A 17,709-nucleotide genomic window follows, 5' to 3' on the forward strand; every position below is an offset into this window, starting at 1 on the left:
AACCACTTTATTTCCTTTTTTTTTTTCTTTTTGCATAGTTAGTTATAAAGGTTGTTTTGTTTGTTCACTAAACATAAAGGTGCAACGATAGTTATCTTGGAGGTGAAAAAACACCCGTTGAGTGAAGTTCCCAGACTCCACCCAGTATGGCAAATACCCCTCTGGCTTTATAATCGTGTCAATACCTCTCAGCAAGTCCTGAAATGCATGTTTCTGATTTGCAAGCTTTAGTGTTTAAGTAAGATCGTATTACTTTTGGATGAAGCAAACAATTTTTTCCCCCTGTATATCCACTGTGCATACACGTAAAAAAATAAAAGAAAATTCTTTTTTTTTTTCTTTTTTTTTTTAATGTCTTGTCCAGCATTTAAGGAAGCAGAATAATGGTCTGGATGTTGTGTTCTGCTGAGCAAATTTACTTTGCCAAGGGGAGCTTTATAGATATAATGATCCCTTTGATATTCTGGATTTTTATTTTATTGTAACCACACCGTGTTGGGTAGAGGGACCACCTAAGAATCCCCACCCACTGTACACTGCATGGCCCACCCCCCAAAACTTGTCCATGAGTTGTCATGGTGACTAAGTGTAATTAAAACTGGGAGGCGAGCTGATACTGGGTGCAGCGATCAAGACCACATTGATGGCCTTTCTCGCCACCCAGCGCAACGTGCACACCTCCCAACACCCTGCCTGTGTGTGATGTAGAGCAGGGAAGGAGGGAGGGCCGGGGATTTAAGTCCAGAGGGAAGTGATATTCCCTCCAGAAGATGAGCTGCCAGTGGCACTAAGCTGAAAGAAAATTAAACTGCTTGCAATAAGATACATTTGCAAGAAAGATTGTTTGATTTTCCTTAATCCATAAGATAATGAAAGTAAAAGCTGTTTTTCTGAATGAACCTTTTAAAAGACAAGATCCTCCAACTGGGAAAACTCTTGGACCACATGGTGCCAAACTCTGTCAAAATGTCTATTAAAGACACCTGACCTGAACTATGCTGTACTGAAAATTTGTTGTGCTTTACTATATCTACGTTGAACTTTTGACTTTGAAATACCTGGTAAATTCAGAAAATTATTATCATTATTAATAATATTATTATTACTTTAAAGTGCATGCAACACATTTCAATTTTGATAAATCCAGTTGCCATATACAATATGAAAGTTTAAGTAACTTTTTTCTGTTTTTTTCTTTCATAAAGCTCCAACAAAGCCTGCAGAAATGAGTGCTAATGTGACTTCCTGCCAGTTCAACACCCACATAAACATCTTCCTTGAGGTTGTCCTGATAATTGATATGATTGTGGGCCTGCCTGGAAGCATAGTGGCCTTGTGGGTCTTCTGTTTCCGACTGAAGCGCTGGAAATCCCACATCATCTTCCTCTTTAACCTGCTTCTGGCTGACTTCCTGCTCCTCTTGAGTTTGCCTTTCCGCATTGACGCCCACCGACGACGAGACTCGGAGGCGTGGAGGTTCGGAGCGACCTGGTGCCGCATTAATCTCTTCATGCTGGCTGTCAACCGCTCTGCCAGTATTGGTTTCATGACAGTTGTGGCTTTGGATCGTTACTTCAAAGTGGTGCACCCACATCACTGCATCAGCCGACTTACTGTGAAACAGACAGGCCTTCTCGCGGGTCTGATATGGGCTGCCGTGATTGTCGTCCGGATTCCGATGTTGACCGTCAACCTCCTCCATTCTGAGTCCAACATGACTTTGTGCCGCAGCTTCCACACCTATGAACACATCCCTGGACCAGTGCTTGTGCTCTATGTTGCTTTCTTTGCAGAGTTTTTCATCCCATGGTTCTTGCTGCTCTACTGTTCGGTCAGCATCATCTGCCACCTCCGCAAACGGCGCTTGGACAGACATAAGAAGGTGAGGAGGGCTGTCCGAGCTATAATGGCAATCAATCTGGTGTTTACCATCTGCTTCATGCCAAGTGTAATTACAGGCCTGGTTGGGTGGAACATGAAAAACTTAGAAGAAAAAATGAACACATCCTACCACCTGTGGGGTCAGGTCTTCATGGTGTGCATGGGTTTCACTTACCTGAACAGTGCACTGGACCCTGTCATCTATGTTTTCTCAAGCTCCACGTTTTGGAATGTTCTGAAGACTTCGATGAGTGTCAAGAAGAAGAGGAATGTCAGAGCAGCTAAGAGTCCATAACTGCTAAAAGCAAAAGAACAAGATACTATAGATTATAGGTGGAATGAGGTAGCTTACTTCGCCTTTAAAAGATGGTGAAGACTCAGCAGGCCAGAGGATGAGAAACAGTCCCTGAACTATGCCAAGTTGGATGTAAGAAGTTTAGAAGAGTTTTAAAAACCCATCACAAGCACCACATGTTGGAACTACTTTCTTCGTGGGCTTCTTTAAATGTGCAGAAATAATCATGTACGAGTTGCATTCTTGCTAATGCTTGGTAGCTAATAGTTTTAAGTAGCCAACATGCTAGTTAGCTTGTTTTCCTTTCTCAGATTCATGCCATGTTTGACAAGTGACTGAAAACTGGAGTGTTTCTAATCTAAAAGTAAGTTTACTGTTTGTTGAAAACACCTTTTAAGATTTAACATGTCAATCACTCAGTCTTTCCGAGTGTAATAAGGAAGGCATCCTAAGACAAAAAACACAGGACATAACACAAATGGGTTTTTACATATTTTATAATTAAGCCCAAATGTTGAATCCATGTTGGAATACTAGGTACACCAGCCCCTTTAGTGTCAATAACCTAAAGATATTTTTCTACAGGATATTGAAAGTTTTTCACATTGTTGAAAAGGAATTTTGGCCAAAAAAGCTAAATATTATTCCCGCTTAGTGAGAGATATTCCCACTAATATTTTGGTTTTAGTTTGTGCCAGCTGGCCTCAGCTGTCCTGTTGACATTGTTGCACAACTCTTATGGTTTGCTCGGATATAACTCAACAGAGCTAAGTTATGCTGCCAAAATCTTATACAAAAGATGAGGATTTCTGTCTTTTGACTCTTCAGAACCAGCCAAAAGATTTTCTTTTTTTTGTTTATTACTCTTACCGTCACAAACTTGAACATTTAATTAGCAAACTGAGGCCTTCAAGGTGTCACAGTTTCTACTCTGAAAGAATGTTTAAATGTGCATAATCTATCTTACTGAATAATGGATTAATGGCCAGAAGGCGAAGCTCTCAATTTACCAGTCAATCTACGTTCCTACCCTCACCTATGGTCATGAGCTGTGGGTTGTGACCAAAAGAATGAGATCTCGTATACAGGTGGCTGAAATGAGTTTCCTCCGCAGGGTGGCCGGGCTCTCCCTTAGAGATAGGGTGAGGAGCTCGGTCATCCGGGAGGGGCTCAGAGTAGAGCCGCTGCTCCTCCGCATCAAGAGGAACCAGTTGAGGTGGCTCGGGCATCTGGTCAGGATGCCTCCTGGACGTCTCTCTGGGAGAAGACCCCGGGGAAGACCCAGAAAATGCTGGAGGGATTATATCTCTCAGCTGGCCTGGGAACACCTTGGGATCCCCCCCGCAGAGTTGGCAAATGTGGCTGGGGAGAGGGAAGTCTGGGCTTCCCTGCTTAGGCTGCTGCCCCCACGACCCAACCTGACAGAAGATGGATGGATGGATGGATGGAAATGCTTGTATAATCCTCAACAGATTGCTGAACCCATATTATTTCATATAAATAAAACCAATTAATGGTACTAAGTTTATCACAAAATGCTTTGAAATTAATGCTTTGAAGTTTTTTGTCATTGTGTAGTGTTCTAGTTGGTCATGTCAGTTGATCATTTTTTTCACATTAAAACTTTAAAATTGAAGGAGGTATGCACTTTCCTTGTTGTTACGTACTTGTATGTTGTCAGTATCAACCCTTATATTGTAAACTGCTAAAATATACAATAAGAAGGGGAGTTATTGTATGTATCAATAAATATAAACATTATTATAAATATAAAAGGTTTGCCCATGTTGTTCTCATTTATGTTAGTATTAATGTGTACAGAGAAAATTGGTACATTGAAAAAAAAAAGTTTTTAAAAGTGGAAAAATAAAATTTAGCCTTTGAAATGTAATTGATTTGCAAATATTTCCTGATTGGTTTTAACTAAATAATACAGGTATAGACTATCTTCAGAATAAACAATGGAGGAAATTACTAAATATTCTTTTTTCTTTTGTCTGATTAATATTTTTGCAAGAAAAAGATGCTGTGTAGGCTCAGTGTAAAGCAAAATTTGAATAATAGTTTATTATCCCAAATGGTCCATTCATTTCTTCTTTTCCATGAACAATACAGGATTATTGCACATGATTAAGAATTTTGGTAACATTAAAAAAAAAAAAAAAAAAAAAAAAAAAAATATATATATATATATATATATATATATATATATATATATATATATATATATATATATATATATATAACATGAAAACATGAAAAAATACTTTTTAGTATATTAACATTTCATGAAAGTCAGGTTAACACTTTGGTATCAGATATTTTGACTTTGACCCAGTTTTAATATGTAAAGCTTTACCTGCTGTGATCCAGCCTGTTTACCTGCTTTAGCATCTCATCCTTGTAAACTGCAGCTTTGATTCTGTCACCAGACAAAATATCAGTGATTCGTGAAACAAGATGAGTTTGTTTGGCCTAAAATTTAAATGAAGATGAGTTTTAGGCTCTGCTCAGATAATCTTTTCAATTGTGTATTCCCGTCTACGTGTAGTGGCTTTAACAGCACTATATATTTCAACAAGTTGTCCGCCCTTCCTTCATATGTTTTGAAAACTGTAAAATTATATGCAAGTAGTCAAAATTGTAAGAGAATAAGATGAAATGAATCAAAACAATACATGCCGCTGTGATTCCTTTATAAAGCCAACTGCAGGCTGAACGCAGTGAGCTCCAGTGGCGCAATCGGTTAGCGCGCGGTACTTATATGACAGTACACTGTAGAGCAATGCCGAGGTTGTGAGTTCGAGCCTCACCTGGAGCAGTTCTTTTGTCATCATTTTCATACAAAATTCACTTTCAGTAATTTATTTACGGGCTCATTTGTGTGATTTTTTAAAAGTCATTTCGTGATACAAGTCTAAATTTTATTGGGTAGTGTTTATTCATTCATTTTCCGAACCGCTTATTCCAATTCAGGGTCGCGGGGAAGCTGGAGCCTATCCCAGCTGGCTTTGGGCGACAGGCAGGGTACACCCTGGACAGCTCGCCAGTCCATCGCAGGGCGGGTAGTGTTTATTAAACCATATTTCAGTATCACAACAGTAGGGGGCAGCAATACTCCATCGCTCTCTACACACACCCACACCCACCCACGCACTTTCTGAAAGGCAAAAGTAAACTATTGCACTCAGTTGTCATAGATAAAAGTTGAGTAAGTAAGTAAATAAATAAATAATCTGTTATTTTCACATCGTTAGCTTTGTGAAATTTAATATGTATGCAGAAAACTTTTTTAAAAAGTCTAATTTTTCTTCATGACCCAAAAGCCTATTAATGCCTTAGATAATCAATGAAAAAATTATCTCTGGATACTATTTTCATCTCTATCTATAACATTGAGCCAGACTCTTTATATGACTCGTTATATATACAATTCAAAGCTTATTGTTGAGATGAAAAACTAATCTCCTTGCAGGTTGAAATTTCTCTCAGGGATTTCTTTTATTAGTTTGTTTTAAAAAAGTGTCTGTGGAAAGAATTTAATTAGTAAAGTAAGTGACAATGATCTGATATTCTGTCACTAGAGGTCGATATTGACCACAGTTTCAATACCCTTCTCTGGCGCTTAAATCTAACTGGCTGTAGAGGTTATTTGAATGAAAACAGTCCACCTTCTCCCTCCCTCCCTCCCTCCCTCTCTCTCTCTCTATCTCTCTCACACTCTCTCCTTCCCTTCTTCTGTCATCTTTGTGTGTGTGTTCTCATCTCATCTTACTTTATACAACCTTGCCCGTACAGAATGAGAATTTATAAGAAAGTAATGAATAAGTCATCATGTCTGTGCGTGCATGTTACCTGCCCTTACTCATATTAAAATGCATGAACTGTGCACAAGTACAGTTGTAGGAATATTATACTTAATGCATAAACTGAAAGTATTTATACAGGGATAGACAGGATACGATCAAATAAAGACAAGAGGTTTAACCTCAACAGGAAGACAAGATGTTGTATAATTGCGATGACAGTCAAAGCTCAAGATAGGGCTAATGGAGAAAACATGGTCTGCTGAAAAACTTATAATATTATGGCCACTTGAGACCACATGCAATGTACATGAGATCATTGTTTTGTAAAATGAAAGTCTGAAATATGGGAAATATGGGACAACGCTGCTCTAGACATAATCCAGTCTCCCAGTCCAGCAAACCCCCATTGTTAAATTTTCTTACGTTTTCATGTCCTTTTCTACAATCATTGCCTTGTCCTTGTTTGCCAAACATAAAAAAAAAAGCGTTATTTCATTTAACCTGTGATGTATTTTCTCTCGCTGCTCTCTCAGGGCTGATTACTTTCCCCTCATCCAACACCCAAAATGAACCCTGAATTCTTCTTTCATCAAGAGCATTACTTTTATATATTTTTGCATGAATATTAAGATACATGCTTATGTAAATTAAGTTAATACACTTTCGGCTGAGAAAACAATTTATTTGACTATCTTAATTAACATTACTAAATTACAACTTTTGCTTTTGATTACAGGAAATGTAAAACAAAATAGGTAATTTTGTATTAAAGTAAAACAAGATTATGAGTAATCTTAAATGAAAGTAGGTCATTATTGTTTATTAAAAAGTTAGAATATCATATAAAATGACACTTACATCACTTAATGGGATAGTGTTCACACAAAACCACTTAACTTAGCACATTACAGTCAGTGTTGGCTGGATGGTACCATCACTTGCTAAACTGTTAGCATGAAAGCGGGTGTCATTAAGGTAACTATAAACAAAATAGCTATCCTGGAACCTGTCGTCACTAAGCTTATATGTTCAGGTTTTAATTTTGAGCTGACTGATATTCTGTGTGTAGCATATACATTATTTGTTGGGAGCCTACCATCATTCAACTTAATGCAAAAGTAATAGCATTGAGTCCAGACAGACTCAACTTAGTACAAACATCATTGTTGTAAGGCTTAAGTGAATGAAGTCTACTGTCATACCACTTTCATGCAACAAGTTTAATGTGGCCTACTCTGTAAAAATAAATTTTAGTACAGTGTTAAGCCTGCTCTTGGTCAAGTTTACTTTAGCTAGTATGCTAAAAGAGAAGCTACAGTCACATAAGCTAAAGTATTACCATGTTGTCTTTTGTCGATTAGCAGTAGCTAAAGTGTTGCCTTTGTAATTTGGCTCGAACATTTGCAATGCCGACAGAGTAAATGTAGGAATAAAACTAACTCTAAGTAATTTAAAATAATAGGTTTATAATAATAAGTCACAGAGTGGTGTGCGAACAATTGCTCGCAAGATGATTGTGCAATAAAACCGCTCACAACATTGATAGGGACTTGCATTGTTTGTCTTGCATTGATTGTGAACCTTGAAGCATTGTGGGGATGAACAAGTCTTTTTTTGTAGAGAGCAGAATAGCAAAACTAGACAGCATCGTGGGACCTTTTGTTATTTAGCAATAGCTAAAGTGCTAGCCTTACAACTAGTTTACAGGAATTGTAACAAATATAGAAAAAAATAGAGTTAAAGCTAACATGAGCAATTTGAAATGTAAGTTGCAAATTACTGTAGCTTGTATAGTAATTGTTTAAATTTAATGAACAATACATCCAATCCTAAGGAGTTTGTTGTGGATCCTTTACTCACTTAAGAAGCTAACATGTAGCTTGAAGTAAGCATTCCATCCCTAAATGAGAAGCAACCATTGAAGTTACCAAAATAGAGAGAGATATAGAGCAACAGACTTTATCTTAAGTCATCTGAAGCTAGTATCATATTACTCCATCACTTAGTAAAAGCTAAATGATTTGCTTTGCCAGTCCATGTAAGGAATCGTGAAGTAGAATGAATGAGGAAATTAGCCTTCTGCTCTTTGTAAGATGCTTCATGTGTTAGCATATGCTATCCTTTTAATAATCTGCTGGAGTAGTTGTCAGGGCCCTGCGGTGGACTCGCAACCTGTCCAGGGTGTACCCTGTCTCTTGCTCAATGATTGCTGAGATAGGCTCCAGCTTCCTGTGACCCTAAATTGGATTAAGTGGTTAGGAAAATAGATAGATAGCATTTGTTAGTGAAAATTTTTATTTACTGGCTACACTTCATCTTTTTTGTCTCAGTCAGAATTTGCGTCTGCCAGAACCTACAAAGGATTGTTACCTACGTCTGTTTGCTTGAAGTGCTTCAGGCGTCTAAACTGTTCCGTGTGCAATACCTTCAGCCTGCTATGATTTCAGTCGAGCACTTTCTGAGGTATGTTAACATGGATCTTAGTTGTGTTTATGAGGAAAATGAGTAGATAAAATATTTGAAGGGACAGGAGAGTATGCGGTAATATGAGCATATGTTGGAGTGATATGATGGTTAGCAAAACCTGAAGGCACTATATTTGTAAGATTATATGTTGTAGCAAGATCTGGTCTCATAACGTGCCTTGATCTGGCCGACAGCATGAGGTTGTCTTCATGCGCACAAACAAATGTAAAAAAATAAAAGTCTGTGTGGTCTTCTCAAGTTGAGTCATCATATCAACCACAGTTTCACGATTTAAATGATAAATAAAGTCATCATGAATGCAATGCCAACTATAATTGCTACCCACAAGTGCCGAATGCATCGCGAGAAGATGTACAAACTTTAAAATTCTCTTGAAATTGCAACATAAGACTTTATTTAAGTGTTTCAATTTTAAAAGAAGCCCTGCAACAGTTCTCATCTTTAGATCCAAGGCCGCCCCCAGCCTGTTACTAACCACACAGCTATGTGTCACAGGCTGTAATTTCCATCTGTGTTTGGTTAGCACCGAGCGTACACTCGCTATCTAGCTGTCTGACAGGTCGCAGGCCCAGCTGTTATGTATTGTGGCCAGGGGGTTCTGCTGCTCATTACGTGTGAAGGTATAATTATTATCATTATTGTTTCTTTTGCTTTCTTTTTTTTGTGTTTAAATTTTTTCTAAAGCCTGGAGCAACTTCATCCATGCTACGTCTATCAAGTTGCAAAAAGGAAGTGATTTCAATTTATCTCGGCCGCATGCCAGTAAAACTTTCAGCTCAGAGGTGTATGTTTGTCCGTTGGGAAGATGTGCAATAGTGCTGCATATAACCTACAGCCAAGAAGGGTGAATGCGTTTTCAGGAACATGTCAGATGAAAGTTTGTTCCTGTAAAGTTAATTATACATGTGACTACTCTTTTCAGGCACAGTTTTTGAAATTTCAAGGAGAAGGGTGGGTCATCTGGAGGGGAACTCCCAGATGTGCCATTTACATTTTTAAACCCCCCTTTCAAAAGGTAAACCCTGAACTTTCACATTCAATCATCATCTGTAGCCGTATCTGATCCCTTTGTGTTTGTGGGAACAGAGCATCGCGTGTACTATCTACTCACTGAAAGTAAAACTACAGCAAAGCAGCTCTTTACTCTCAGTGGCCACCCTTTCAGGTACACCTGTCCAGTTGCTTGTTAACACAGGTCTCTAATCAGCTAATCACATGGTAGCAGGACAATGTATTTAGCCATGTAGAAATGGTCAAGGCTGCCATTGTGCCACAATTCACAGAGGATCATCAAAACTGGACAATAGAAGATGGAAAAAAATGTTGCTGTGTCCATTTTCAGCTGCAAAATAGTGGGAACAACATAAAAGGATGGATTCATCTTCACTTGTATAAATATTTTAGGCTGCTTGTTGTCCTGTTTTCTTGGACCACTTTGGGCCGTACCAAAATGACATAGTTTAAACACCACAACATACCTTTCTATTAATGATCATGTCCACCCATTAATGAGCATTGTGTACCATCTTGGATACTTCCAGCAGGTTAATTCATCACGTCGCAAAGCTCAATTCATCTCCAACTGCTTTTCCTTATAATTAATAGACTGTACTCCAATGGCATCCATATGCACCAGATCAAACCAACAAAGCCTGTAGAAATGGGCAAAGGCAGAGTCTAATTTCCCAATTGGGATTAATAAAGTATAAAATGATTCATTAATAGCAAAACTTTAGGATATGGTGAAAAGGGAGACTGTCATCATGGATGTGCAGCCGACAAATCTGCAGCAACTGTGTGATGCTGTCATTGAACTGATCGTAGGTTTGCCTACTAGCTATCGGCCCAAACAATGATGTGTGATTCTGCTGACATTCAATCCACTAAAATATACCACAAGTACAACTTGTGTACCTCAGCATGTGTCTAAAATAAAACTTACACTTAATCTATTATAAACACACCTCTTAAAACTCTTTAAAAAAAAATTTAAATAGATGCTACAATCAGATTAGAAACCAACTGATAAAGCTAAATACAGGACTGTTCGCACCAACTTTTAATTTCCTTTTGAACGATTTCTCATCAATTTGTTTGTCAGTTGGAAGAGCTTTGAAGTCCACGAGACAGTTTGGCTGTTTGGCTGCTCTGAGCCACCGTACATACAATCACTACTCTCCACAATAACATTTCTGGTTTTTGTGATATTGGGTTACAGAACTTCGAGCAGATTATAGTCCTCAGCCCTAGAAGCACAAACTACTTGTGTAAACAGCTTAGCCAGCAGTCCAAGCTTTACCTGGACTGGACTCAGCGCCGAGCAGTGAGGACTCAGACATTTATTGTGTCCACAAGTGGGTGTGTTAGTTACTCTCTTCCTTACTGCACCGTCTTAACCTAATTAAACCTCCCTTCAGCAGCTTGCCAGCTTTGCCAGCTCCAGTCACACACATGCTCACAAACACACTCTTCCTGGAAATTACAGTGGAGTTAAAGGATTTGCAGCACTTCACTCTTCATTTATGGCTTCTTGGGTCAGACATGCAACATGTTGTATGAATCAGTGTTTGGGGTGCACATGAATGCTCTCACTCCCTTGTTTTATATCCAGGAAAATATTTCACTGTCCAATAACTTCCAAAAAACCTGAGACTCCTTAAGTTCTGCAACTTCCTATCCCTTCCCGTAAGGCTTAAGGCTCTCGTTTGTCAAATAGGGGGGGGGGGGCAGGATGATAAGTGAGAGACCACATCCTGTATGACGCACCTACCAATCCAGATAGATGTCACAAATAGCAGGGAGGGGGGAAAGACATGGGAGTGTGATTTATGTTCACGCAGAGCCTCTGTGGAAGAGCAGAGAAGAGTGTGTGGCCTGATGACGGACCTGGATCCATTAAGGAAGAGTTTGTCTCTGAGCAGCCAAGCAGCGCTTTTAGGCCTGAACTTATTGCAGAAAAAGAGAGTTTGTCTTGTTTGCGTGTCTTTTCCATGTGCAAACACACACACGCACACATAATTATGATTTCAAAATTCTTAAAAACATCTGCTTCTTACACATATTCTTCCTCACACATGCTTTCCCACATCTTCCAATCCCAGTCACCGTGACTTGTGTATTTCCTGCTTTGTTGCCATGACAAACAGCATAATCTTCAATATGGCAGGAGACAGGTGTGTTGAATCAGTTTAGAAAGTTCCTACTATTTACTCGACGATTTATAAGCATCCATTGTGCCTGTCTTTGCTGTGTAACACTCTCACAGTGAGTCAGATATGGATGGTATAAATAGCAGAATGATGACCTTTGATAGAAGGAGCAGGCCGTCTGATCCTGTGCCAGTGTGAGTGTTTACTTTACCTGTGCTGCCAGCTCCACGTCATTGTGGCCGGAAAAGAAGGAAAGAGGGCTGATTATTGTGTTTACTGTTCGTGTGTGGGAGAGGGAAAGTGTGTATTTGAACTGTGTATGTGTTTGGCTCGATGGAGGCGCTTGGCGTGGCAATGCATATTTTAACATACCTTTACAACTGGATGTGTGATTTCCACTTACTCGGATGTTTAGGTGAAGTTTTTGTGCAATGCATCCTTCTTTCAGGAATACAGCTTGAGGGTTTCTTTTATGTAAAATGTGCTTATTAGTATTTTAGAAGGAGGCTTCTCCACCATGTGAAACCTACTAAATTTTCAGTCTAACTCGTAATCTAATACATAAAATCAGACATTAGCTTGAATAACATCAAGTCTTTTAGGTCCACCTATTAAAATGCTTGCTACAATCATGCATGTGATGTAGACATGGTCAAGACAACTTGCTGAAGTTCAAACTGAGCAACTGTGTGATGCAATCATGATACATTTCATAAAGTCTCAAAATGGGACAACAGAAGATTTAGAAATATCACCTGGTCCTATGTGTCTCCATTTCAGCTCCACATTCAGATGGTAGGGTTATAATTTGGTTGAAACATCAGGAAAGCATGGATCCATCCAGCCTTATATCAGCGCTTCAGGTTGCTGCTGGTGGTGTGATGGTGTGGGGGGTATTTTCATGACCCACTTTGGGCACTTCAGCACTTCCAGCAGGATGATGCACCATGTCACAGAAGTTAAATCATCTCCAACTGCTTTCTTCACCATGACGATGAGTTCACTGTACTCCAACGGTCTCCATGGTCACCAGATCTCAGTCCAACAGAGCATTGAGACATGGTGGAACAGAAAATCCTCATCATGGATGTGCACCCAAGAAATCTGCAGCAACTGTGTGATGCTTCATGTCAATATGAAGCAAAATCTCTGAGGAATGTTTCCATCACCTTGATGAATCTATGACACCAAGAAATAAGGCGGTTCTGAAAGAAAAACGGGTCTAACCCGGTACCAGCAAGAGTATTTGCATATTTATATCCTAAAAGATGAGAAAAACCCTACGTTATATGAAATAACGTCACAACTTGCTCTAATACCCATATGATTAGAACAAAAGACCACCAACTACTTGACCTGTCTTATAATCAAATATCCTGGTAGGGCAATTAGGAGGAGGAGTAGGGAGTACCATACTGCAGATAATATATACTTTGCACTTGTTGCCAATTGCGTTTCGTTGCACTGTACTTGTACATGTGTAATGATAATAAAGTTGAATCTAATCCATCTAATCTAATCCAATCTAATGTACAGAAGCTCAGGAGGGACATTTCACTGTTGGCTGTAATTCTGTCTCATGCAATTCCGAAAACAGTCATGGTTTCTGAGAAAAGCCGACAACACTACCAAAGACTAACTGTGTTTATCATTATACGATGTATGTTAGACGAACGTTTCTAATAAAAGCCCAACTAAACACTGCACAGCAGAGTTTTTTAATATTATTAATATTTCTATAAATATAAAGCAGCTAATACAGTATTAAGTTAGAGGTCTCTCTGTTGACTAACACACTGTCTTGATGTGCTTGGACATGAAAGATGTAACTCTCTCCAGATTTTTCTATGCTCCAAGGATATTTATTGGAGGTCAAAGGCAGCAGGAATGTTGTGACACAAGATGACTTTTTGAGTTTTTACTGTAATACTGGCCTTACAGCAATAAAATACCATTTTCCTGCTGTCTCTCTTAATCTCATATTCTCCACACAAGCTATCAGCATCCTTTGTAGGGGCAGGCAGACCATAACTTAGCATGTGTGTGTCTGTGTGTGCGTGCATTAGTCCTGCATGTTGTTTGGATCTGTCGGCGCCCGGCCTATCGCTCCCCGTGGGCACATGAAGGGCGGTATGGTGGATGGGGGCTGGGAGCCGCTGACATGACCGCCCAGTTCAAAGAGATGGAGCAGGAGATGCAGTGAGAGGGGGAACACAGCGGCCTTTATACTCACCTTGGCTGAGCCTGGGAAAACTCTGCAGCCCTATACCAACCCCTGTCCTCGCCTGTGGTTACAGGCAGGGAAGCAAGTGGATTTACAGGTGCTGCATAGTGCAACTCAGCCTCTGTGATATGCCAGAATCTGTGATCTGAAGGAAAAAAAACTCACAATTACCCATGCGTTTCAATGAGAGCAAAGTGCTGATTGATGGCAGAGGGTGACGTGCAGTGTGTGAAAGTACTGCAGGCCAGTCTTGAAAATATTGAAAAAGTGATTTAGTTTTCCCACCGAAGTAAAAGCTGAAGAGTCAGGCTGAAGACTCGTGACCTCTGGCTCCATTCGTTTAATAACAAAGCTCTTATTTTTATCATTTGTTTGCTTATTTTACAATTCGGAAAGCGCAAAGTCAAAGTGTTGATCATGCCTGTGACTATTATTAAGATTAAGATTAGCGATGACAGCTATCATACAGCATCTATGAGGCATGTACTTCTTTTTAGTATTTTATCCTGTTGCACAGTATAAGCATATTTTTTGGGGCTAATTTGTTCATGATTTGAATGAATATAGTATAAGTTGGCAAGATTACACAGTCATATTATAACGATGTATCTGATCCTGTTATCCATAGTGAAACAAATGTCAGATTTTACAGAGTATCTAAAAGTAAAATGGGAGGCAGAGCATGTAGTTATCGATTCCTCTGTGGGACCAGCTCACAGTTCGGGCTAAATTCAACAATCCACTTTAAGAATCCATAGAAGGGTCTTTTACGGTCCTGTGTTTACAAATTCTTATCCAAGTTTAAGTTTATCCAGTTTTATTTCTCACTTTTCTCCCTTCACTTCCTGTGATCTGCAGACAAAAAAAGGAGGTTGCTTTATGTCGACAATATAAATTCAGTAATACATGTGAAACATGTATAAAGTAAGCTTTTTTTTTCTTCTTTTTTTTTTTTTACACTACAGTAGTTTTAAATATAGACACAATTGTCTCCATCCACACTGTCATGTCACATATAATACATTACACCTCCCCCTAAAATATGTCCACCCAAACATAATTGGACTATAATTAATTGGATTGAATGAGTCTGTGTCTTTAAAGGGGCTTTAAGACTACTTTGTCTACAACTGCTGCTTCACAAACAAAGCTGCACTGAACTAAATAGATGTGTACATGATCCTATTCATTCTACAGTCTGGGTCAGCTTTCCAGAAGCTTCCCATACATGTGCAAATGATAAATCTGCAGGCCATTCTCCTACACAATCCCTCCTCAAAACAAATGTCAATGTCTTTATCTTCTTTGATTTTTTTTTGATGGCCTCCTGCAGTAAACCACAAAGAGCCCTGCTGGACCCTTCAGACTAGTGCAACTACTCAGGCCTCATAAGAGGGAAGGAGAAACGGTGAACTGCCTTTCAAAAGAATGGGGTTAGCAAGATGGCAAGTGGAACTTTTGTTTACACAACTTCACCTCTGCTTATCATTTGCAGCAAAGACTCTAACAAAAATGCAACTATGGTTCCACATTTGTCTTGAATGGAGTAGTTTAAAGTTTTGGTTCATTCCAATGCAAATTTATTGCAAAACATTTTTTTGAAGGCCAGATTTTCCTTTTACTTGTCTGGTTTTTATTCTCATCATCTTGCTCTTCTTCCTCCTCTTTCTTCTTATGTTGGTCCACCCAGTAGCTGCCACAGCTTTATTTTCCATTAGCTACAGCAGCTTTTTAAAAATGCTCCCACTGGTATTGTTCCACTGGCTTGCTATGTAGCACCATTCTTGTCTGCCCTTTAAAAAAGGCTGGCTATCACCTCCGATGCGCCACACTGGGTGTTTAAAGTCTGCAGTCTATGCTCTCACACCTGGTTGTAAATACTATCCTACTTGTTGCTCTGCCTTCAAGCTGCAGTACAGCTAGCCAGCCATCTTTATTTCTCCCGTATGTCTTAAGCTTAATGTGTTTTTTTTATGACACGGCTCTTAGGGGCAAACTATGATAACACTTGCTGGAGCAGGTCTAAGTGTACATTGGCAGGGCTGTGCAGGTGTCACTCAGCAGGGCCTTGCTGTTTTATTAATAGTGTTTTATGTTTCAATGCAGACGGCTATGAATGTGGCTATTCAGTGGAGGAAGGGCTGTAGTGCAAAGTGAAGGAAGCTGTGTGTGAGTGTGTGTGTGTTTTGTAAGGACTGGCTAAGTTTGGCTCGTATGCTGCGACAGTGTCTGATGTGAACGACCCAGGGGGTGCCAGTTGTTTGTGTGAGGGTGTGTGAAGGGAGGGGAGAGGCTGACATCACTCCTTCCAGTGCTGAGGGGGTTGTTAATGCTGCCATTCTGGGCTTACAGGAGCTGGGGCTGCAGCAAGCGTGGGGCTTTGAATCACCAGGGCTCTGTACTTTCCAACTATACACACACACAAAACAAAAACAGACTCGCAGTAACATTCTCATAACATACCTAATTATGAAAAAATGACCAACATATTTCACACAGTTGCTCACAAAAGCAGATAATTTACAGGTTAATAACTGAGCGATGGTGTGTATTATCACTCAGTGAAATGACCAGTTACAGCTCAACATCAGCTGTAAACTTGCTCATCTTAATAAATGAAGGTTGAGAGTGTTCACTTTGGGGGTGTGCAGCACAAGTATGCGCTTGCTTACACGTGTCAGCCAGACTCAGGGCTTAAATACATTAAGCATCATGCTAAGAACATGTTTGAGGGGAAATTTATGAGGTCTGACAACACAGTGTGGGTGAAGCAGTTTAAAAGTGCAGTCTGGTATTTATTTCACTGCTCACACTCACACAGGCATTTAAATGTTTTAGCTTTGGGAAATGGTTGATGAGATATGACTCCTCTGTAAATGTTTGTTCAATTATTGTAGTTCAGAAAAAGTGTTGAACATTGAGCTTTGATGCACTTACTATATTGATGTTTCTGAGATTCTAGCAACTGGATATCAACAGTGAGTTTTTTGAGCATGCGTCACGGCTGTTTCAGTAAAGAAACCTAAGAGAAAAACATCAGTGCAAAAGGTTCAGAGGAGGTGACAGACCAATAGATAAGACAAGAGTCAACATCAGACTGACTTTTATTGGCTGGAGAATTCACAGAGAGGAGACAGGATGAAATAAACTGCTTCAAATGAAAAATATTTTATTCATCCCCAAAGGAAAATTTAATATTATAGTATACAATAATTAATTTGAGGAGGTCTTGTTCCAGAGGCTGATGGCTGCTGGCAGGAATGATCTTCTGTATCTTTCAGTCTTGCATCGGACCTGAAGAAGCCTCTCACTGAACACACTTTGCTGTTTCATCACTGTGTTGTGGAGAGGGTGTGAAGAATCCTCCATCATCTTCATCAGCTTGTGCAGCATTCTTCTTTGGACAATCAGCTCCAGCGGCTCCAGTTACTCCAAGCACAGAACCAGCTTTCTTGATCAGTTTGTTGATTCTCTTCAAGTCTCTGGTTCTGATGCTACTACCCCAGCAGATGGCTGCAAAGCTGACTGCACTCTCCACAACAAGACTTATAGAAGATATGCAACATCTTGGTGCAGACGTTAAACCATCTCAACTCCCTTAAGAAGTACAGTCTGCTCTGACCTTTCTTATAGTTGTATTCAGTGTTGCATTTCCAGTGCAGTTTGTTGTCCAGCTGAACTCCAAGATACTTGTATTCCTCCACCACTTTAGCCTCTTTTAAAGTCAAAGTTTTCATAATAATTATGGCCCACTCACAACAATCAATTGACAGGCTGATATATATATATATATATATATATATATATATATATATATATATATATATATATATGTATATTAGATTCAAAAGAGTTTGTTGATGC

The 17,709-nt window shown here is 39.3% G+C and overlaps 1 protein-coding gene across 1 annotated transcript; it reads left to right on the forward strand.

Moving 5' to 3' along the window:
• Positions 1 to 1,225: 1,225 nt before the first annotated feature.
• Positions 1,226 to 2,176, forward strand: hcar1-3 (hydroxycarboxylic acid receptor 1-3; the record flags this gene model as incomplete). The annotated part of the gene is made up of 1 exon (XM_079248729.1): positions 1,226 to 2,176. One exon carries the CDS (start codon positions 1,226 to 1,228, stop codon positions 2,174 to 2,176), a length of 951 nt encoding a protein of 316 aa, XP_079104855.1.
• Positions 2,177 to 17,709: the final 15,533 nt, after the last annotated feature.

Source organism: Telmatherina bonti (assembly GCF_933228915.1).
Source record: "Telmatherina bonti genome assembly, chromosome: 11".
NCBI lineage: Eukaryota > Metazoa > Chordata > Actinopteri > Atheriniformes > Telmatherinidae > Telmatherina > Telmatherina bonti.